The sequence below is a fragment of the Lepidochelys olivacea genome (assembly GCF_965140295.1).
Source record: "Lepidochelys olivacea isolate rLepOli2 genome assembly, chromosome: 12".
Taxonomy (NCBI): Eukaryota; Metazoa; Chordata; order Testudines; family Cheloniidae; genus Lepidochelys; species Lepidochelys olivacea.
Window position 1 is genome coordinate 22,861,670 of NC_140422.1, and position 23,861 is coordinate 22,885,530.

The following is a 23,861-nucleotide window of genomic DNA, read 5'->3' on the forward strand; positions in this document are numbered from 1 at the left end:
CTCCTTAGATTAGTGGAAGGACCCAGCCAACATTTGCAAAGGGATTCTCTTCTCACAACCACCTACCCCATTGTTGGTTCTCACCACTGATGTATTGCTCATAAGATGGGGTTCGCATCTAAATGACCTCACGATACAGAGATATCCTTTTACATCAAACTCCTTGAGCTAAGGGCGGTCAGGAATGCCTGTGTGCATTTCCTCCCCCCGATCAAAGGATCTCACACGAGAGGCCTAACAGACAACATAGCCTGTATGTACTACATAAATTGACATGGGGTAGCCAGGTTACCTTTGTGGGGGATAGGGATTCCAAGTGTCCCTTCCCTGAATTTTTGTGTAAATCACTTGGTGGTGGCAGCGATACCATCCAAGGACAAGGAAAAGAATTTGTGTCTGGGGAAAGTTTTAACCTAAGCTGGTAGAATATAAGCCTAGAGGGTCTTCCATACGGGTCCCCACATCTGTACCCCAGAGTTCAGTGTGTGCGTGTGTGTGGGGGGGAACCCTGATAGTTCCTATCTCAGAAATTTATAGAGTGGCGACATGGGCGTCTGTCCACACCTTCGCAGAACATTATGTGATCACTGGGGACTCTGCCTCTGATGCTCTCTTTGGCTCCACAGTATTGTCATCTGTAACTGATCTGACTCTGAAGTCCCAACCCGCTAATAGGGATATTGCTCGGGTGTCATCTACAGTAGAGCACCCATAGGGATACTGCTCGAAGAAGAATTTACTCACCTTGTGCAATAATGATGGTTCTTTGAGATGTGTGTCCATATGGATGCTCCACAGTTCACCTTCCTACTCTCTACTTCAGAGTTTTTGTCATTGACTCTGCAGTAGAGAAGGAACGGAGGGGTGTTAGCTCATGTGCGCTGACTAGCCTTGTAGCAAGGCATGAGGAGAAACAACCCATGTACGGGCTTAATGGACATTGCTACCGAAGTTCTCCAATCAGCAGCACAGGAATGCAAGCACACTCATAGGGGGACATATCTTAAAGAACCATTGTTATGCACAAGGTGAGTAACTTCTTATGCAGTCTTCTCTCCAGACAATGTGTCCTTAAGAGCATATCCAAACTTCTTTCCAAAGGTAGTCATAGAGTTTCTTTTGACCAACAAATCCACCTGCCAGAGTTCTTTCCTAAAACTTCATGTCTCCAAGGTGGAAGCCACTCTGCACAATTGAGATGTTGGAAAGGCATTCTGTTTGCAGAGAACAAACAAAACCGTTCATGTCTTTACCTAGACTGCTTCCATTACAGAGAAGCTCGAAGGCAAAGCCATATCAATCCAGAGACTATTGAACTGGATTTTTGATTGCATGAGGACTTGCTGTGGAGTGGCCAATCTGAGATCACACCCCCTCTGAGATCACTCCACCGGGACTCAAGCAGCCTCAGCAGTATTGTTAAGAAACACACATATTTCTGACATAAGCAAAGCAGCCACCTGAGGATCCATTCACATGTTCACAAAACAGTGCTATTACTGAAGCCTGCAAGCTGAGTGCTGTGTTTGCAAGGCTGTGCTGTAGCATGTTCTTCTGAAGACTCTAAGCTTCCTCAGCCATTGCATCCTTTCACTTGAAGAGAATGAGATGTCACATATCTACAATAACTGGAGGAGTTCAAGGTGTTTTGTCCATATACTCACATTCCACAACTAGTCATCCATTTCCTCGACCTCAGAGTCCTTTACTCAGGATTCTGCAGTTGGGACAAAACTGAGAGGCGGTGGGCATGCTCTGCCCTTTTATGCCCTTGTCATTAAGCACAAAGATTCTCGGGGTACATGAGCACCATACAGACACTGCTGGCCAAAAGACTCTGAACTGAAGTCCATAGATTCCATACACACCATTAGTGAAATGTGCATGTGGGCAACACATCTGAAACTCTAGTTGCAGTACAGGTGAGAAACCAGATGTCTCCTGGTTTGGAGACAAATTGGATAAGATACATGGTGCATCCATACCAAATCAGTCCTTCCTATTGCCATAAAGTGCCTTGAGAAGGCACAGGAAGTCTTAACTGGTAGAAATGCTCCTTTTGTCCAGAAGTACTAGTCACAGACATTCCCAAGTTAGGATGGCCAGGAAAACTGTGGCTCAGATAGTAAATCCAGAGGTGTCAGCAAAACCCCTAAGAGCACACCATGGCAGTCTGAGTCTAGGAGACACAATATCCCACTTCTCAAGAGAATGGTCTCTCTTAACCAGGGATAAATAGATGAAAGGATCTAAGGGCTCCATCCCATCCCTTCTTAATCCAATCACCCATTTTGAAAAATCCTATCAAATACAAGCTCTCAAAAGATCTCACATCTTTTGGATATAAAAACATACAATTGATTCCCTCAGACTAAAGGTTCTTAAGTGTATATTTGAATTCGTCTTTGTCCAGAAAGGCAGAGGAGGGATCAGAGCTGTCCTGGGTTTCAAGTCTTCAGTCTTAACTAACCCAAAAAATTTAGTGTCAACAAATTTGCTTTTCTCTACTAAAGTCTTTTTTTCCTGATTATTAATATTTTAATACCAGTTTTAGTATGGGTTCTTGAGGGGGCAGTGCTATTAATCTCCTTTAATATTGAGTATTGATCATTTATTTCTGCGCATGGTTTTGTTTTTATGCAATGTTTGTTACATGACAGAATCCTACCTCTTGCTCTGTGACTTAGATTTTACAAAAGCTAATGTTTGTCACAAAGACTATTTTGTAAACAAAGTAAATTTTATCTGCCTGTTTGTTATCCACTGCTCTGATTTTCTCAAAAACTGTAATAGTTTGGAGGGGCACAATTTTCTAGAATCTGAGCGAGTTTCTACCTATCATATTATATTTTCATAGGCTATTTTATGTCATTATCTGTCAATTCATTAAAATACAAACGTTCTGTGGAACCACAGAATTCTGCCTGCCAGAAACCTGCTTGGTCACCTGACAGCTTGCCCACGCGGCTCTTAGTCAGCATGTGCTTCCAGAGTCCCAGTTCCTCATTCATTTGCCTGGTGGGTTGATGGTGAGCTCAGTCTGGAAGTCTTGGGAGTCCCAGGACCCTAAGACTCTTTGCAAATGGGAGACTATAGTCTAGGGCTCTTGGCAGAAGTGGATGGGAAACTGTAATTCTATTTCATGGAGAATCTCAGAAGTTTTGATTTCCATTCCAAATTGGAACAGAACCAGATTTTGACATCTCAGTCTTCTACCATTCTCCACCTAGCTCTGTTGGCTACCTTTCAATCCTTTCATATACAAGCTAATGTTAATGATAGCTATCATGGTTATGGTACAGAATACAGTATAGTCACCGCCACCAAAATAAAAGCTCTTTAATTTTCTGTTTGCTTCAATTTCTGTGGAAAATTTCCCCTAAGTTCAGTAATCCTATGTTGATGCTTACAGAATGTCAAAAGTGCATATTAACAAGCTTTTACTATGTTTTCAATATATATCAAAGATACTTATAGTATACTATTAACTGCCACAGAATAGTGAAGCTTTTCTTATTTTCAGAGTGCTTTCTTTTACACCCAAAAGAAGTGTGCTGGAGCAGGATGTGGACAGCCGGCAGAGTGTGCCGGAACAGGATGTGGCCAGTCCACATAGCTTATTAATGGGAGAAAATTTCACAGACATTTGCAATAGCTCTCAAATGATTTTGGAAAATAATCAGTGTGGTAAGTATTTCTACCATTTTTTGGTAAATTGTGAAAACTTGAAAAACAAATTTCCATGAAAAGATAAAATATAGGTGAAGGTTGAATCTTTAAATTATGGCATACTGAAAAATGTATGCAATATGTAAACATCTTCATTTCCAGTTTAAACTGCTTTTTACCAAAAAAAAAAGTCCCAGGTTTTAAAAAAAGTATCATTTGTGTTTTTCCGATTTTTTTTCACTGTACTTTTGTATCATTCAAATATATAAAAATAGCTTGTTAGGAAAATCCAATACATTTCATGAGATACACGTATTATGTGATACATTGGTCTGTGTAAAAAGAAAAGGAGTACTTGTGGCACCTTAGAGACTAACCAATTTATTTGAGCATAAGCTTTCGTGAGCTACAGCTCATGTTGAAGTAAGGCTATGTATTAGTCTAGAAGATACACACAATAAACAAAGAGGTATGCACACAAACTCTGACGTAGGTGCTCATCTGAACGTACTGATGAATCTCATGCCAACCATGTACACATTTCAAGCTGGTAGCAGATAATGGTTTAAAGATCTGGCACACTGAAATGAAAAGAAAATGAAAATCTGTATCAGAATACATTTCAGAACACAAGGCAATATTTGAAAGTTTACAAAAAAGGAAAAACGAGAAAAGGATGAAGTAGAGTGTATGTGCTGCAAATGGTGTGGCCCAGTTATTAAATGTAAATATTTATAGGCTAATGTTTCTAAGTCTACAACAGTAAACTCTTTATTCAAATGAAAAGTTTTATTTGGAGATCAGAGATATATTCTTTTAAACTCAGAGGTGGCTTTGTTTTGAGTTCTGTTTTAGTTTGGCAGAAAACCACATTTAATTCCATTAATCAAAGTATTAATCTACTGACTACTCTTTCCCCCATCCTTCCATCCACCAAAATAAATCCCGATATTTGCCCAGAAAAATTAAGTTTTTTTCCCACCAATCTTCACCAGTCTTTGTTGTAGTAATAAACCAATAAATTCAGAAGAAAAAATAAATAAAAATCTGAAAACAAAGGTCCCTAGCAATATGTTAGTATTCTGAACTGCTGCAGTGAAGCAATAGATACAGTAGATATACTGTAGATTACTTGGTAATGTACACTAATGTGGGATTCTTCCAATTCTGCTGCACAGCTGCTCTCCTCATTCAATATTAATGTGTAGTACCTCCCAACTGTGGATTTCAAAGGCATTCCAATGTTACTGGAGGCTCCAGGACAAAGTCCTGTCCTTCAGCTCAGGCCACCAGAGTTTTGCCTCCTGTGACAGAACAAGTTGATGGTTCCATTTTTCCTGATCATTTTGGTTTATAACTTTAATTTTTATTTGTTTTTCTTGCAGTAGAGACTTCATTTTGACTTCTAGCTCCTCTCTCCCTCTCCTGAGGTGAGGAGTTATTGCAGTATTGAGGCTCTAATTTTGGCTTCTCTGATACAGCACCTCTTGGGTGTGAGCAGGCTCCTTCTGCCCCTCACTTAGGCAGCAGTGAAGCCCTGCAAGCATTGAGCCAAGTCCAAGAGGTGCTATAGGTGGCTTTCCAGGAGCCTCGGAAGGCAAGGTATTCCCTGCAGCCACAAGTTGTCAATCCTTGCTCTGCTCGGATATGGGCTTAAAAGGCAGAGTTATGTCCTGCAGCTGTAAGCCACCAACCCTTGCACTGGTATGGCATAGAGTTTTGAATTGGAGAGAGGTATAGGTCCTCAAAACATGCATAAAGCGGCAACTCCATTGTGGGAGGTTAGATCAGGAGCATGAGCATTCTCACAGAGGGGAGAAACCCTCACAGCCTGCTCAAGGATAAGTCTTGCAAACTCTAGAGAGTCCCAAAAAGGCAAAAGCAAGCATTGCCTTAATAAGGTGTCAGTTCATTTTGTTGATTAGCAAGTGGTGTGAATGTCAGTGTTTAAACCCTGACTTCCTTTGTCTTCCCACCCCGAGGGAAATGTTTGCTTGAACCTTTTCCCCTCCACAGAGGTTCTTTCATAGTGCTCTGTATTGGTCTTACTGACCCTCCCCCATCTGATAGCATGTCTGGGCCTGCTAAGAAGCCTGTTACTCCTGTGAGGATTTGCATCAGGTTTGTTGATCAATATATTCAGGTTAACATATACATATACATGTAATAATTAGGGCTGTCAGTTGCAGTTAACACGTGATTAACTCACAAAAATTAATCGTGATTACAAAAATTAGTCACAATCACACTTATAACAATAGAATGCCAATTGAAATTTAGTAAATATTTTTGCATGTTTTTCTACATTTTCAATGTTGATTTCAGTTACAATGCAGAACAGAAAGTTCATAGTGCTCACTTTATATTATTACTTTTGGTTACAAATATATGCACTGTTAAAATGATAAATAAAAGGAATAGTATTTTTCAATTCACTTCATACAAGTACAGAGAGCCTCCGCTGGCTCATTACAGAAGCAGATTTGCCTCTCCTGGAATTGACACCACCTCATCTACTGTTGGGAGTGGACTACATCCGCCCTGATCGAATTGGCCCTGTCAACACTGGTTCTCCACTTGTGAGGTAACTCCCTTCTCTTCTTGTGTCAGTGTATTTATGTCAGCATCTGTAACTTTCACTTCATGCATCTGAAGAAGTGAGGTTTTTACCCACGAAAAGCTTTTGCTCAAATAAATCTGTTAGTCTTTAAGGTGCCACCGGACTCCTTGTTTTTGTGGATACAGACTAACACAGCTACCCCCAATACATGACATTAAATGATATTCTACACCACTGGTGGGCAACCTGCAGCACGTGGCCCATTAGGGTAATCTGCTGGTGGGCCATGAGATTGTTTGTTTACATTGACCATCCGGAGGCACGGCTGCCCTCAGCTCCCAGTGCCTGTGGTTCGTTGTTCCCAGCGAATGGGAGCCGCAGGAAGCAGCACAGGCATAGCATTTATTCCCCAAGTTTAAATCAATTTAAACATCAGAGCCAATCTTTGGGAGTACTAGCAGTCTTGTGGGCAGAGAAGACTGCTATATCTCCTATAGCAATATCTGTTAGCTGTCCTGTGGCCAATGGTGTGGAAATTCACCAAATTCTACAAATTGGTCATCCAGTCTTCAACCAGTGATGTTTGTGGCAGAAATTTTCTCTACACCATAATTAGGGCTGTTAAGCGATTAAAAAAATTAATCGCAATAAATCGCGCTGTTAAACAACAATAGAATACCATTTATTTTAAATATTTTTGAATGTTCACTGCATTTTCAGTTACAACACAGAATACAAAGTGTACAGTGCTCACTTTATATTTATTTTTGATTACAAATATTTGCACTGTAAAAAAAATTGTATTTTTCAATTCACCTCATACAAGTACTGTTGTGCAATCTCTTTTATCATGAAAGTTGAACTTACAAATGTAGAATTATGTACAAAAAAACCTGCATTCAAAAACAAAACAATGTAAAACTTTAGAGCCTACAAGTCCACTCAGTCCTACTTCTTGTTCAGTCACTCAGACATACAAGGTTGGTTACAATTTGCAGGAGATAGTGCTGCCTGCTTCTTGTTTACAATGTCACCTGAAAGTGAGAACAGGGGTTCACATGGCACTTTTGTAGCCAGCATTGCAAGATATTTACATGCCAGATATGCTAAACATTCGTATGCCCCATCTGGCATGTAAATATCTTGCAACACTGGCTACAAAAGTGCCATGTGAACGCCTGTTCTCCCTTTCAGGTGACATAGTAAATAAGAAGCGGGCAGCATTAGCTCCCATCAATGTAAACAAACTTGTTTGTCTTAACAGTTGGAAGGATAAGAAGTAGGACTGAGTGGACTTGTAGGCTCTAAAGATTTACGCTGTTTTGTTTTTGAGTGCAGTTACACTTGCACAATAAAGAGAGTGCACTTCAATATTTGTATGAGGTGACATGAAAAATACTATTTCTTTTGTTTATCATTTTTACAGTGCATATATTTGTAATCAAAAAATAATATAAAGTGAGCACTGTGAAAAAATCAATATTAAAAATGTAGAAAAACATCCAAAATATTTAATAAATTTCTATTGATATTCTATTGTTATAAGTGCGATTAATTTTCCTAGTTAATTGCATGAGTTAACTGCGATTAATTGACAGCCCTAACCATAATGCCTTACTAAGGTGAAGATGAGCGTATTTATTTTCCTAATATTTGGATATCCAGAGTGAAAAGAATGCTGCTGCTTCTCACTCTGGATGCGCGCGGTTGTGGAAATCCCATCATAACAGATCTGTGGACCTTAGTATAATGAATAATAGGAAATTTATCCAAGTTTACCTGATAATTACCTTTCTTTGAATAATAGGGCCACAAATGTGGCCCACCTTGGAAATAAGGGGACAGTATGGAATCAGCTAGAGATAGAAATTGACGTGCAAAGTACATAGAATCATAGACTTTAAGGTCAGAAGGGGCCATTATGATTGTCTACTCTGACTTCCTGCACAACGCAGGCCATAGTCTTACCCACCCACTCCTGTAATAAACCCCTTACCTATGTCTGAGATATTGAAGTCCTCAAATCGTGGTTTAAAGACTTCAAGGTGCAGAGAATCCTTCAGCAAGTGACCTATGCCCCACGCTGCAGAGGAAGTTTATTTTGTTAAGGAAAATTCTTCCCATCCTCTGTAGTTGGAGAAATTGTGCTAACTGTACTTTGAAAAATGTCAACTATCACTGAGTTAGAAATATCGGATGAAATTATCCTGTGTATGGAAGTTGTCTCAACTGGCATGTACTTCAGGGATCAGAATATTCTCCTGCAGCCAATTACTTGGTTCTGCTTCCAAAATGCAACCACGCTGAAGTACCCATCGTAAGTATTCTTTATTACTAAAAGGAAGGAAATTTTCAGATAAGGTTGGGTACATTTTCCTCTTCTGTTTATATTAGTAGCACTATGAATTTGTTCTGTGCTGTTTTACAAGCCATGTGTGACCTCTTTTCAAATTACTAAATCCCATAATTTGAAGAGTTAAATTCAGTACAGGGCTGGGTACTGTTCTAGATTGTTTTAATATCTTTATGGCTGCATGGTGCATTTTTCTTCTTTCATAGCCTTTTGTCCAATAGTGCTGGGTCTGATTTTGGTACCTTTTAATGCAAAATGCAGTGGTTTCATTTTTAATTAGTGATTCGTCGTAGTTTGCATGTAAATGGATTTAAAAACATCCCAAAATAGTAATAGCCAGTCTGAAAGAAAATAAATATTTGATAATCCTAACTTGGATACCATTGAATTCTCTCTTCTTCACCTTGGAACAGATTTCAACGATGAAATTTACATGATATAGATAACTTTGGTGGAGTAAATTAATACTATATGCTGAATAAAATATATCATTTTTAATTTAGATGCTATATCTGAACTTAAAGCAGAAGAATCTACACAGCATCGTAAATGGTACTGGAATTTAAATTTGTATTAATGCAAACTTTTTGTAGTGAGAAAATGTGTTATCTGCTTCATCTTTCAGTTTTTAATGTGAACTTAGTGCTCCTGAAAGGTGTGAGATTTGACAATCCTGATTATTGAAATCTTCAATTTACCCACACAACAGGTACAATACAGTGGTAGTTCTAGTTACTCCTCTCTGCTTTCAGCACTATGCCACAACCCTGAACTACTAAGGGTGTAAGTTTACCATGTTCTCCTTGCCCATTCAGATTTTGATTTATGTTCTGAGACTGCCAATAAGGATGCCAGTTATGTGGTGATATTTGTCATGTAATGTCTCCACACTAGGAAGTGGATTGAAACAAACGTTCATTTCACATCAGTCAGCAAACAGTCATAAGATAGTATCAGCTTTGGTCACAGCGAGCCTCATAAGATAGTATCAGCTTTGGTCACAGCGAGCCTGGGCTGGATTTGAATGGTCAACCTGGATATTAAAGACTTTCTCCCATCAGAAATCCTCTGAGCTGTCAACCCAGTCCTTCCCCATTCATTATTTGTTTCTAATTAGATGAATTTGTTTATTTTCCCTCAAAAGATTCTTTCAGAAACATAACTGAAATTTTTTTCAACACTATAAATGAGCATAGCAATTTAGAGTCCATAGAATAAGACCCCTTTCCTTGAATATATACAAAATAATTACTGTAATCTTGTGCCAAAGCTGGTTGGATGCAGAAGAAAGATTTTAAAATTCTGATACTTTGGCTAGGTGAGAGAGGCAAAGAGGAGGTCCTTTTTTTCTATGATTGCATAGGCAAAACTCAGACATCAAAAAATACATTGTGGATAGTCTAGTTCATTCAAATTTTGCTGCTGGTTTGTGTACCTCTCATTACGAGATAATTATGTGATGCTTTGTGGAAAAGATTGATCAGGTATAGTTTGAGCTGTGTACTTTCATGCAGACAGAGCAAGATCCTGGGGGCATGAATTCTAAATCTTTTGTCAGTTTGAGTCAAAGTCGCTCTTTGAGATACTGTAGCTGCTGAGAAAAGCTTGTGCCACAACCTGTGCCTTGGACCCTTATTCTTCCTGACAGTTGAAAGCCAGCAAGTATAATTGATCATGAGGTGTTTTTGACTGGTTTGCAGACTTCAGTGAGAGTTGATGGGTTTCTCCTTCAGTGGCTTCTTTTTTTCTCAGAAACATCTTAGTGGTTAGTTGGGGAAAATAGCTGCTCTTCTGTACAAACTCTGGAGTGTCATATTGCAGGGTGCTATTGTCATTCTTATTCAGCGTGATGTGACGTTATTGGTGAAAGTCAGTGATAAGAAATGGAAGCATGACATTTTCAGACCACATCAAACTTTGTCTCACTCTGGTCTCACTCTGACATTGCAGTGAAGGGCCTTTGCCTGTGTCTAGTGGAGATTGGGGAGTGGATGACAGGTAGCTGGCTGAAGCTCAATCCATACATGACCGAAATGATCATAAAACCATAGAAATTAAGGGCGGGGAGGGGACCACAGTAGGTCATCTAGTCCAGCTCTCCGTGCCTTGGGAGGACCAAGTTTACTTAGGCCATCCCTGATAGGCATTTGCCAACCTGTTGTTAAAAGCCCCCAATGACGAGGATTCCAAAACCTCCCTTGGAAGCCTATTCCAGTACTTAACTATAGTTAGAAAGCTTTTCCAAATATCTAATCTCTGTTCGTTGCTTAGCCTGTTACCACTTGTCCTACCTTTGGTGGACATAGAACATTTGATCATCAGCCTATTTTATAACATCTCTTAACATATATGAAGACTGTTATCAAGTCCCCCACAGTCGTCTTTTCTCAAGACTAAACATACCCAGTATTTTTAACCTTTCCTCATAGGTAAGGTTTTTTAAACCTTGTATCATTTTTGTTGCTGTCCTCTGAACTCTCTCCACTTTATCCTTAGTGTGGTGCCCAGAATTGGACACAGTACTGAAGCTGAGGCCACTGCGGAGTACAGCGGAACAGTTACCTTCCAGATCTTACATATGTCACTACTTTTATTATGTCCTAAAATGATATTAACCTTTTTCATAATTGAATCACATTGTTGGCTCATACTGAATTTGTGATCCGCTAAAACCTGCAAATCCTTTTCAGCAGTACTACCACCTAGCCAGTTATTCCCCATTTCGTAGTTTTAATATGGAGCTATACCTATCTCATAGAACTGGAAGGGACCTTTCAATGTCATCAAGTTCAGTCCCCTGCCTACACAGCAGGACCAAGTACCGTCCCTTATTTTTGCCCTAGATCCATAAATGGCCCTCTCAAAGATTGAACTCGCAACCCTGGGTTTAGCAGGCCAATGCTCAAACCACTGAGCTATCCCTTGCCCAGTTGTGCATATGATATTTTTCTTCCTAAGTGTACTTATTTTGATTGAATGTCATCATTTCAGACCAATTCTTCAATTTGTCAAGGTCACTTTGAATTCTAATTCTGTCATCCAGAGTGCTTGCAGTCCCTCCCAGTTTGGTGTGATCTGCATATTTTATAAATATACTCTCCACTCCATTATCAAAGTCATTAATGAAAATATTGAATAGTACTGGAGCCAGAGCTGACCCCTGCAGGGTCCCACTACATTTGCCCTTCCAGTTTGACAGCAAACCATTTATAACTACTTTTTGAGTACTTGTGGCACCTTAGAGACAAACAATTTTATTTGAGCATAAACTTTCGTGAGCTACAGCTCACTTCATCGGATGCATTCAGTGGAAAATACAGTGGGGAGATTTATATACATAGAGAACATGAAACAGTGGGTGTTACCAATTTCATGTTTTCTATGTATATAAATCTCCCCACTGTATTTTCCACTGAATGCATCCGATGAAGTGAGCTGTAGCTCACGAAAGCTTATGCTCAATAAATTTGTTAGTCTCTAAGGTGCCACAAGTGCTCCTTTTCTTTTTGCAGATACAGACTAACATGGCTGCTACTCTGAAACCTACTCTTTGAGTATGGCCTTTCAACTAGTTTTGCACCTACTTTTATAATAATTTCATCTAGACCACATTTTTCCAGTTTGTTTATGAGAATGTCATGTGACACTGTCAAAAGCCTTACTAAAATTAAGATCTGTCACATTGTCTGCTTTCCCTCTATCCACTAGACCAGTAATGCTGTCAAAGAAGGAAATTAGATTGGTTTGGCATGATTTGTTCTTGACACATCCATGCTAGCTACTAAGGATTACACTATTATCCTTAGGTGCTTACAAATTATTTGCTTAATAATTTGTTCCAATATCTTCCCAGGTATTGAAGTGAGGCTGACTGGTCTATATTTCCCTGGGTTCTCTTGCTCCCCTTTTAAAAGATTCAGTGGAAAATGCATCCGATGAAGTGAGCTGTAGCTCACGAAAGCTTATGCTCAAATAAATTTGTTAGTCTCTAATGTGCCACAAGTACTCCTTTTTGCGAATACAGACTAACACAGCTGCTACTCTGAAACCTTTTAAAAGACAGTTACTATGTTTGCCCTTCTCCAGTCTTCTGGGACCTCACCCATTGTCCATGAGTTCTCACATGATTCTGATATTGCTTCAACTATTTTTTTATGTATCATAGGGTATATTTCATCAGGCCCTGATGATTTGAGTACATCTAACTTATCAAAATATACTTTAACCTGTTAATAATGATTGTATTAAATATCTGGTCACAGTTAACCTTTTTAGTGGACACTGAAGCAAAATAGACATTAAACATCTCAACCTTGTTTATGTTAATTATTAGCTCTCCTTCCACACCAGGTAGACAGACATACAGTTTCCTTCGTCTTTTTATTGATCATAACGTATTCATAAAACTTTTTCTTGTTGCTTTTATGTTCCTTGCTATGTGGGACTCGTTTTATGCCTTAATTTTTCTGATTTTGTCCCTACATGCTTCTGCTATTCTTTTGTACTCCTTAACAGTTTGTCAGTGTTTCCACTTTTTGTAGGATTCCTATCTGATTTTTAGGTCATTAAAGAGCTCCTAATGGAGCCATACTGGCCTTTTACTATTCTTCTAACTTTTCCTTTGCGTCGGGATAGTTGGCTGTTACACCTTTAATATTGTCTCTTTGAGAAACTGCCAGTTCTCCGTTATCCCTTAAATTTTTTCCCCATGTAATGTTACCTACCAGTTCTCTGAATTTGTTAATGTTTGCTCTTTTGAAGTTCATTGTTCTTATTCTGCTGCTCTCACTCCTTCCTTTCCTTAGAATCATTAGATCTATTATTTCATCATAACTTTCACTCAAATTGCCTTCAACCTTCAGATTTGCAACCAGTTCCTCCCTGTTAGTTAGAATCAAGTCTAAAATGGCTGTCCCACTCATTACGTCCCCCACCTTCTGAAATAAAAAGTTATCCCCAGTACATTCCAAGAACTTGTTGGACATTTTGCATTTTGCTGTAGTACATTTCCAACAGATGTCTGGTTAGTTAAAATCCTCCATTACTACCAGGTCTTGTGTTTTGGATATTCGTTATAGAAGTGCCTCATCTATCTCTTGCTGATTTGATTTTTCCATAATAGGACCCCTGCCCTGATGCCAGCCCTGTTTTTTTCCCTTTTACCTTCACCCAGAGACTTTCAGCTGGTCTGCCTCTCACTATCTTCTGGGCCTCAGAACAAGTGTATATATTCTTGATGTGTACTGCAAAACCTCCTCCCTTTTTACCCTGCGTGTCCTTTCTGAACCAGCATATACCTCTCTATACAAATACTCCAAGTCATGAGATTTATCCCACCAAGTCTCAAAGATACCAATTAAATAATAATTTAGCGTATGTACTAATACTTCCAGTTCTTCTTGTTTGTTCTCCATAGTCCCCTCATTTATGTATAGACATCTAAGATGTTGAACAGGTTTTCCCCTCTGTTATCCCTCTTGTTGCTCCTGTGTCCCATTGTAATTTTCATTTCCCACCGCCCAACGTTTACCCCTATGTTATCATCACCTTTTTTATGCCTACTTGTGGGCTTTTGTCACCTTCCCTTTTTGAACCTAATTTAAAGTCTTCCTCACCAGGTTGGTAAGGTGGTGTACGGAGCTGCCTTTCTCCTTGTTGGGTAAGTGGGATTATCTTTTCCTAGCTGTCTTCCTTCCCAGAGAAGCATCCCATAGTTGAGGAAGCCAAAGCCTTCACATCAACATCATCTGCAGAGCCATGCATTCATCGTCAGGCTGTATTTATCCCTACCTAGGCCCTTATCCTCAGCCAGGAGGATGACCAGAAACACCACCTGCACCCCTGATTCCTTCCCCTTCACACCCAAAGCCCTGTTGTCACTACTGACCTGCTTGGGTCGGACCTGGCAGTTTCGTTACTGCCCACATGGATGAGCAGCATGGGGTAGCAGTCAGGGACAGATGAGCGTCAACAGTCTTTGACAATAGGTTGGGAGAAGCAGCCTGAGGAGATTGTAGACAGTCCCACTGATTAATAGGGTTTGTCTGTCATTCATTACCCAAGTTCACAACTTTGGGGTAGTTTTGAATCAGTGGCTCTTGTTAGATAAGCACTTTACAACAGCGATCGGGAATATGCATTTTCCATCTGTTCCTGGCGAAGAAGTTACATGACCTTGCCTTTCAGATGTGGACTCTGCTGCTGTTTGTTCATGCCTTTGTTACCTTAAAATTAGATTATTGCAGTACAGTCTACACTGTAAATTCATTTGGATACTGAAGGTGGTGCAGAATATAGCAGCCTACTTAGTAAAAGGTGTACCTCACTGGGAGTGCATGCCCACACTGCTCCCTGATCTGCACTGGCTGCCTTTCCTCTTCTTGGAGGGGTTTAAGGTTTTTACCTACAAAGCCCTAAATGTTCTGGGACCAGCCTACATGAAATATTGACTCCCCCCACCTGTCACATGATGGTGAGATCAGCAGAGGTGCATGATCTTGACTGTCCTCCTTCGCTATAATGGGAGGTTGGTAAGGCATTCTTTCTTGAAATCACTTTGACTTTGCAGCTTGCTGCCTCACTAAGTACAAAAAAGCCTGCCTCTGCATCACACTGAAAAAGACTTTATTTGCTAGGGCACATTTTTCAAGTCTCTGTGCATGTAGATCCCACTCTTGGTGTGCATATGCATTCTGCACAAGAGTCTGGAAAGTTTTCTTCAGCAGTGACAACTAGGGGACATGCACCTGCATTTCCACTCCTGAGGTCATAAAGAGTGGAGCAACCCTGTCCACTCCCCAGTTCCTTCTGACTGCCCTTTGGCAGAGAGGTGGAACAACTGAATGTCCCACCTACATCTCTTTAACTGAGTTTAAGATAATTTCTATAAATACTTAGTAGTGTTTAGCTTTTTCAGTGTTAACGGGCCATTCTACCTTAAATGGTCCCTTACAATATATGCTAACTACTTGCACTAAATAATCTGTTCTACCTTACATTTTGCTGTGAAACTGGGATCATGTCTACTCTCTCTCTACTCTGGAGTCCTCCTCCTTCAGTTGATCCCACAGATTCAAGCTAGCCCTCAAAACTCAGTAAGGCTCTGTCTTTGGCTGTTAGGCCACATGACATTGTTAACTTACATGATGCTATTTGCAAGATTCAGACTAAGTCCCCTACAGTCATGGATCAAATCAGTATATCACTCAAGCATTCACTGCATGGGGAAAACAGGTAAGACTCCCTTAGGAGATTGTTTTGTCTCTTCATTAATGGCTAAACTCCAGCAATGTATGTCAGGGAATTCCATTTAATAATCAGATGTCTGCCAAGACAGCAATTACCAACACCTGAAAGAAGGTTTGGGGAGCTCACTTAGCTTTTTTCTGTCTGATGGTACTTGAGCAATAATAAATTCCCAGAGTATTATGGAAGGTGAGGCAGGACAAGGCTCAAATTATCCTTGTAATGCTACTGTGGCCCTGTCAGTTGTGTTTCTTGTGTCTACTACTGCTATCATTTATCGATCAGGGCATTCCTAGTAGGAATTATGTAAGTTCAGAAAGTGAAATTCAAGCTCTCATGTCAAATTCTTCATGCAGACAGAGTAGTGTTAAGACCCTGGATGCCAGGACAGTTCTTTTGTATTATGTAAATAGAATAAGAATAGAATAAGATCTTTTTGATGATCATCCACAGGTGGCCTGTGGTAGCAAGACCAAAGGGAGACTGATCTCAACTCAGAGATTGTCCAAACGGATCGTTGACTATATCAGGACACTGTGTCCGTTTAATTAACTAGATCTTCCAGTGCAAACAACCAGAATCTTGTAGTCCTCAGCAGCATGTTTCAGTAATGAAAATCTGTAAAACAGCAGTGTGTTCTTCGGTCCATACATTTGCCAAACGTTACTCACGGTGGTAGTATCAAGGGTAATTGCCCAGGTTGGCAGGGTGGTTCTCAGTCCTTATTCAGATGATCTCTAAGCTTCTACTTCCAGATAGATAAAACTGTGGCTAATCACTGTGAGTGGGAGCCATATGCGTAGAGACTCAGAAGAAAGGACAGTTGGTTACCTTATACTAACTGTGTTTCTTCAAGATTTTCTGTGCATGTGGATCCCACAAATGACCGTCCATTCCCACACCTAAGAGTCTTCCCATCTGGGTAGTGGGTGGGGTCATTCTGCCCTTTTTGTCCTTGGGAGATGAAATCTGGGGGCATGCATGGCACATGCACGGTCCTAATAGACACTGCTAGATAAAACTTTCTGGTCTCCTGTGCAAAGGGTGCACAGTGGGATCCACATGCACAGAACATCTTGGAGAATCAGTTACATAAGTAAAGTAACCATCTTTTTCTGGAGGAGAGGGTTTGAAATGGGGTTTTGAGTAAAGTGGCAGGGTATATTTAATTGTTATACTTATTAGGTGGTATGTTAACCTTTCTTTCTATTTTATTATGATGCGTGATATTCCTATTGATCATGAGTTCAGTTATTGTTAGTATGCCTAGAACTTTTGTATGTGTTCATATTTTAAACTTAAATAAGTTCAATTTAACTAGTCTTTTTAAAATTTTAGTTTCTATCCAGAAATAAAATGGTTTCAAAAGGAAGATATTGTTACCATGAAGATAAAAATAAGAAATATACGTGACTATAAATGTGAATTTTTTGGAGATAAGGTTGTTTTCAGGTAGGTTCAAAATATGTTATACATAGAAAAATAAAATGTCTTACCAGCTTCCATTTCATTTGCCAAAAAAAGCTAACAATTTTGTTTAAACAAATACAGTGCTTTTTCAGGAGACAAATTTTATGTGGCTGACATGGAGTTGCATGCAAACATACTTAAAGGAAAGTCTGTTTGTGTGATTAAGAATGAAGAACCTGTTCTTATCCTTGCAAAAGACAAGAAGGAATTTTGGTGCCGTCTACTAAAGCATAAGGTGAATTATAAATACCAATTAAAATATATATTTATTCTTAAAGTATTAACATTATGTATTGAAATATATATAGTTAGCCATTGTATTTCTGTTAACAGAATCCTAATGTGTCTTTTGATTTTGAACACTGGGAAGATTTTGAAGATAAAAGCCCCTTTCCTGTTGGTAAGACATTAACAATTATAGGTGTTAACATAAGTTCGTTAGCAAACTATTAAGTCATTGATGTTATCTAATTTAAGTTTACATACTGCTGTTTACCTGAGAATAGGTAGTTCTCACTGCTAGAAACGTTAATGTTTATCAAAAACCTTTTGCTGACAGGAGATTTTTTTTTTTGCCTGTATATCGTTAATTTTGGTCATGTACATTGCAGTTTAGACAATGTTTTTAGAGTAACTTTTTAAAAGATCATTCAGTACTCATTTGTTCCTGCTCATATTGCTCAAGCAATCTGGACTAGTAGGATTCTGTTGTATAGATACTGATCTCAAAGACCTAAAGAGTTAAACTCTCTCACTATCCAACATTAAGCAGTGATAGATAGGTTTGAAGTTTTTTTTCAAAGACCTTTGATATACTTGGTTACTTGGCAAATACCCAAAAGCATTTATTCAGGTTGAAAATTTATTGATTAAACTCAAGAAAATGAGGAATTAAAACAAGCTTTTATATTGAAACTGTAATTATGCAGAACAAACTTATTCCCTACCAAAAGTCTCTCTCCTTTAGGAGTCAAAATATCAGTTTCTTACTTTAATTTCTTTGAAGAGGAAAGGGTTAATTTCACTCTGTCCTGATGTGTGAAGGACATTTACTTACCCTGTTTTAAACAGGCATACACAAGATCAGGGGTGCGCAAACTTTTTGGCCTGAGGGCCACATCGGTGTTGAGATACTGTATGGACAGCTGGGTAGGGAAGGTTGTGCCTCCCCAAACAGCCTGGCCTCCGCCCCTTCCTGCCCCACTCAGAACCCCCGACCCATCCAACCCCTCCTGGGACCCCATCCCCTATCCAACTCCCCCTGCACCCTGTCTCCTGACTGCCTCGACCCCTGTCCACAGCCCAGTCCCCAGACAGGCCCCCGAGGGCTGCCAAGCCTATCCAAGCGCCCCATCCCCTGACCCCACCCCAAACCTCCACCCCATCCAACCTTCCCCGCTCCCTGTCCCCTGACTGCTCCGACCCCTATCCACACCCCCGTCCCTAACCGCCCCCCAGGACCTCACCCCCTATCCAACCCCTCCTGCTCCCTGTCCCCTGACTGCTCCTACCCTATCCACACCGCTGCCCACTGACAGCTCCCCCAGGACTCCCACACCTATCCAACCGCCCCCTGCTCCCTTGTCCCCTGACTGCCCCCACAACCCCCTGCTCCTTATCCAACCCTCCCCACCCCCTTTCCATGCTGCTCAGAGCAGCAGGAGCTTGCAGCCCCGCCGCCCGGCCAGAGCCAGCCACGCCTCCCATGCTGCCCGGCAGGAATGGCAAGCCAGAGTGCTGGTGGCGCGGCGGACTCAGGCCATGTGGGAGGGGGAACAGCAGGGGAGGGACCAGGGGCTAGCCTCCCCGGCTGGGAGCTCAGGGGCTGGGAAGGACCGTCTCATAGGCCGTAGTTTGCCCACTGTTCTAAATCCATAAGAAAGTGGACCCCTCTTTCACCTTATTGCTCAAAGTTCACAGAGCTGGTTAGGAAAACATTCTTTTAAGCTTGTATCACAGCCAAATAATTTAATTCTATTTTCTGTCTCCTAAAGTACAAGTTTAATGGATATTAATTTCACTTTTGATGTATAACATATTCTTTCCCCTGTTAAGCATCTAGATCAAATAGTTATTTACACACAACCTCCCAAAATCAGGTAAGTTCAGGCTCTTTTGAATTGGTTTAGAGAAATGAGTCTTGCTTCTAATCCTGAATGCAGCATCCTTAACAGAGCACCAGTTCCTGCATGCCATTATTTTCTTTCATCAGTTTCTTTTTTCTCCAGTGTGTGCTTTATTTTTAACTACAAGTCCACAGTACATTTTTTTCATACTACTTAATCAAAATATATTATAATCTATTTTTTTTTGTTTTACATGATGATTTACTACAATTTCCCCCTTCATTATTGTAGGTACACAAAAAGCACATCATTCTGCTGCATTGATAACAGAAGAAATGGAAGAATCCTCAGAAGATAGTGGAACAGAGAGTGATGACTAGCCAGCAGATAAATATCAATCCCTTTTCTTCTCCCAACCCAGAATGATTATTAAAGATTTTTTTTGCAGTCCTTATTCAGATGAGTATTTCCTCTAAACTCTGTGGAACTAATTGCAGAGTTTAAGGGCTGCAGGATCAAGTCTTTAATTTGTTTAGTAAAATAATAGTGAACAGAGCCCTTTTATTGTATTAAAATATGTTGTTTGATTTATTTTGGATACTTGAATTTGATATATTTTATACCATACAAGAAGAAAGGTTATGTATGTTCCCCTCAGTGTTTTTTGTTAATTTACTTTAAAATAGCTTTGTCACTTATTGATGGTGTACTGTATAAAAAAAACTGTACTGCCCAGATAGCAAAAATAAAGAAAAGGACTAAACTGGGTATGGGGAGCAAATGGTTGGTTTAGTGGATTGGTAATAAGTTGCAGAACTTCTAGGTCACTGATGCATGTTTAGTCTGTATTAACCATTTAAAACTGTTGCCATGTTATGATTTTTCACTGGCCTCAGTGAAATGAAGTGCTGATTCCAAGACCAATTCCTAGTGAACTGATGCTGTATGTATGTCACAGAATCAATATCACTTTGGCACCACTGGTACCTTTGCTGACAGTTCTGCATCAAGGTCAGGCTTTAAATGGGTCTGGAGACTCAACTAACCTCTCAAACCTCCTTTCAGATTAGAGTTGAGGTATATTGAGGTAGTGGGAAAGGTTGCATTGCTGCTGCTCCTGCTTTACTTGTTCTGTGGATGGATGGATAGAGGATTTAGTCTCTTGATGTCAATTTGGTGTTAGATGGTGCTTTTCTTGAGCATTGGTTGAGAGAGAAAAAAGGACCATAAGGAATAAATTAATCTTTCTCCCTTTCACACAGGCCAGTTGTAAGGTCTTGCTGCTCAGCATTAAAATCATTACTTACATTTTATTTAGCACCTTTCATCTAAAGATCCCAAATCACCCCATTAACTAGATTTGTGTGTGTGTGTGTGCGTGCACACACAATCACACATTATTATTCTAATATTGAAGGTCGCAGCCATTAAACAGCCCCCAGCAATACAACACAACTATTCAGGACAAAGATTGAATTACAAGGGAATTTTACCTAGGTGGAAAACAATTGTCCAGTTGTGATTTAGCTAGGACACCAAGAGTAATACCTTTACTCTTGAACATGCTGCCAGGAATGTGTGGCTGTCTTTACTTCAAGAACCAAGAGAGCTACAGTAGTAACAAATTTACACTAGTAATTATGTAACAGACATTTGTAGGGTAAAGTGTAATAGAAGCATAAAGATTAACTATCAGCTTGTTTTGCTTGTCCCAAATATTACTTTGCTCAGTGGAAAACTGCAGCATAATGTAAGATTGTAATAGCTTAAAGGTACTGAGTTAGATGTATATTTTAAAAGATTAAGACTTGTAACTATTTTGACAGTCTGATATAAAAGGTGGCTTATACAGTTGAGCTCAGATTTGAGTGCAGGGACTTTCAGATTTTTATATGATGTTTTTAAAAAATGTTAATTTACATGTTGTTCAAAAATAGAACTTAATTCCCATCTTGCTGACCATTATTGTAAAGATGGATATGACCTGTCAGATAATCTAGATCGGGGTGGCCAACCTGTGGCTCTGGAGCCACGCGTGGCTCTTCAGAGGTTCCTTGCATAGGAGCTGACTCCGAGGCTGGAGCTACAGATGCTAACTTTCCAATGTGCTGTGGGGTGCTCACTGCTCAACCTCCTGCTCTGCCCCAGGTCCTGCCGCCACTCCACCCCTTCTCCCAAGGTCCCTGCCCCTTCCCCCAAGCATGCTATGCCCTCAGTCCTCCCCCCCCAGAGCCTCCTGCGCATGGCAAAACAGCTGATTGCAGCGGGCGGGAGGCGTGGGGAGGGATGGGGAGGCGCTGATTGGCAGGGCTGCTGGTGGGTGGGAAGCACTGAGGGGGGGTGGGCAGCGGATGGAGGCTGCTGACATATTACTGTGGCTCTGTGGCAATGTTCATTGGTAAATTATGGCTCCTTCTCAGGCTCAGGTTGGCCACCCCTGATCTAGATAATTCCCTGACAGTGCAAGATTTTTCCCTTCAATATATTTTATAATAGCAGATTGGAAAATATGCTGTAGAGAGCAGTTCTGCACTGGCAGGTAGATCCATTAGGTGATATAACAGAGTGATGTCTTTTCCGTCTCTAGGTTTTATTACAATTCAATGATCAGTTCTATGCTGCTGTAGAAAAGCATGATTCAGTGGTTAAAGCACAGGGCTAGAGTTGATAGGTTTGGGTTCTGTTCCCAACTGTCACATACCTCCTGTGTAACTTTAGACCAGTTGCTTAATCTTTGCCTCCATTTCCTCATCTATGAAATGGGTACATTTTCATGAAGTGGATGTGCTTACCTACCTCACAGGTGTATAGGGAGCATAAATTAATCTTTGTAAAGTTTTATTGAACTGTTCACATGCAAGATGCTATTCAATTTAAATACTTTGTTCAATTTTAGGAATCCTACAAAGATCATTAACATAATCATATATAGTTATAAAGAGAAGGAGCTGACAGGATTGTATGTAAATGTTTTGAAAACTCATTTTTAATATATTTTTTCTCAGCCACTCTAATTACTAACTAGTTTTCATTTAAAGGATGGTAAATAACCATTCAGCATTCCTCCTTTAATTCTGTTTACCCTATGAAGAATTAAATACATATGCAACGTAGATCCTAAGGAATGTTGCATGAATTTGTCTTTCTAAGGAATGTAATTTGTGGAAGGCTAAACAAGTAAATTACTCTTGTAAGTAGTTAAACTTTGTGCTCAAACCAGCTTTTAAAGATGTGAAACTGGTGGAATGTTCCTATGGTTCCTCTGGATTGAAATTATCTATAGAGGGAGACTTTTTTGTAGTACTAACATACAAGAATGCAAGTTACCTTTTATTGCTCTGGAACAGCAGTTAATTAACTACCCAGTGTCACAGTTGTGCTAATGAAATTGATAGTCACAATGCTGATGCACAAAAAATAAGATGAACAAAGATGATGATTTATGCTCTGTTAAAAATTAGGAGGAAAATCATTGCTTTCCAAAAAAAAGTTGATCTGTAGGGAAAGGTTTTATTTTCAGCATTCTAAGAGGAAATTGTAGTCTTAAAGTAGCTGATGTGTTTTTTACAAGTAATGCATTATAAGTGTAATTGAGATTTTTGTTTTGAAATACCAATAAAAATACTAAGATGCTTGCATAAAAACCTATATTTTCCTTAGAATAGACGTTTTTAGTGTAGTTTTATTTTTATAGAGCCCAATATATGCCACACTTCTTACAGACCAAAAAAAAAGACAGTCCCTCCCCTGAAGAGGTTATAATCTAAATAAATGTGTAACATAATAAGGGAAGACAAAGGGCATGCCTATGCTGCCTGCTGTTTGGAGAATGAGAGCATGAATAGCAGTGCACGTCAAAGTGCTGCCCTGTAGTAACTCCCCTGTGTGGAGGCTGCAGGCATGAATTAAAAGGTTCCTAGTTCACATTGATGTAATCCTGTTTGAACAGCATGATGGACAGGGAGAGTGCAGCAGCATCAGGAAAACTGATAGATGTCACTGGGATCTTGGAACTACAAAAGTCATCTTGCTGTAGCTCCTGCTACTGAGGATCTGGGATTGCTCCTAAGAGATTGTTGCCTTTCCATCTTCAGCCGACCTGGCTGACAATAGGTGCTTGGGAGTGGTCTCTGCTTGGAGCAAGGAGGAGAGGCAGGGTAAACACTGGAGTTGAGCCCCTTTTGCACCTGCCATGCTGCTTGCTTTAAAAAGACATGCACATTTCATTGATACAGATTCTTATTTAATTGTGTTTTAAATGACCCTGAAACAAAAGTCATATAAACTGTAAATACAGAATAATTTTATTACAGTATTCTACATACAATATTAAGAGGAAAACTTGGAGAAATTATCAGTGTTCGTGGTGGATTCTCCATCATTGGCAATTTTAAAATTAAGATTGGATGCTTTTCTAAAAGATACATTCTAGGAATTTTTTCGAGGAAGAACTCTGGCCTGTGTTGTATAGGAGGTCAGACTAGATGATCACAATGAT

At 39.8% G+C, this 23,861-nt stretch overlaps 1 protein-coding gene across 1 annotated transcript in view; it reads left to right on the forward strand.

The window, feature by feature from the left end:
- TDRD12 (tudor domain containing 12) overlaps positions 1 to 19,805 on the forward strand; it is a 119,957-nt gene extending 100,152 nt beyond the window's left edge. The window contains exons 27-32 of the mRNA XM_084645049.1: positions 3,524 to 3,687; positions 9,086 to 9,134; positions 17,166 to 17,279; positions 17,379 to 17,532; positions 17,631 to 17,697; positions 19,655 to 19,805. Of these exons, the coding sequence (XP_084501175.1) occupies positions 3,524 to 3,687; positions 9,086 to 9,134; positions 17,166 to 17,279; positions 17,379 to 17,532; positions 17,631 to 17,697; positions 19,655 to 19,743 (637 nt within the window). The 3' untranslated portion in view covers positions 19,744 to 19,805. The remainder of the gene's footprint in view (positions 1 to 3,523; positions 3,688 to 9,085; positions 9,135 to 17,165; positions 17,280 to 17,378; positions 17,533 to 17,630; positions 17,698 to 19,654) is intronic.
- The last annotated feature ends 4,056 nt before the right edge of the window (positions 19,806 to 23,861 follow it).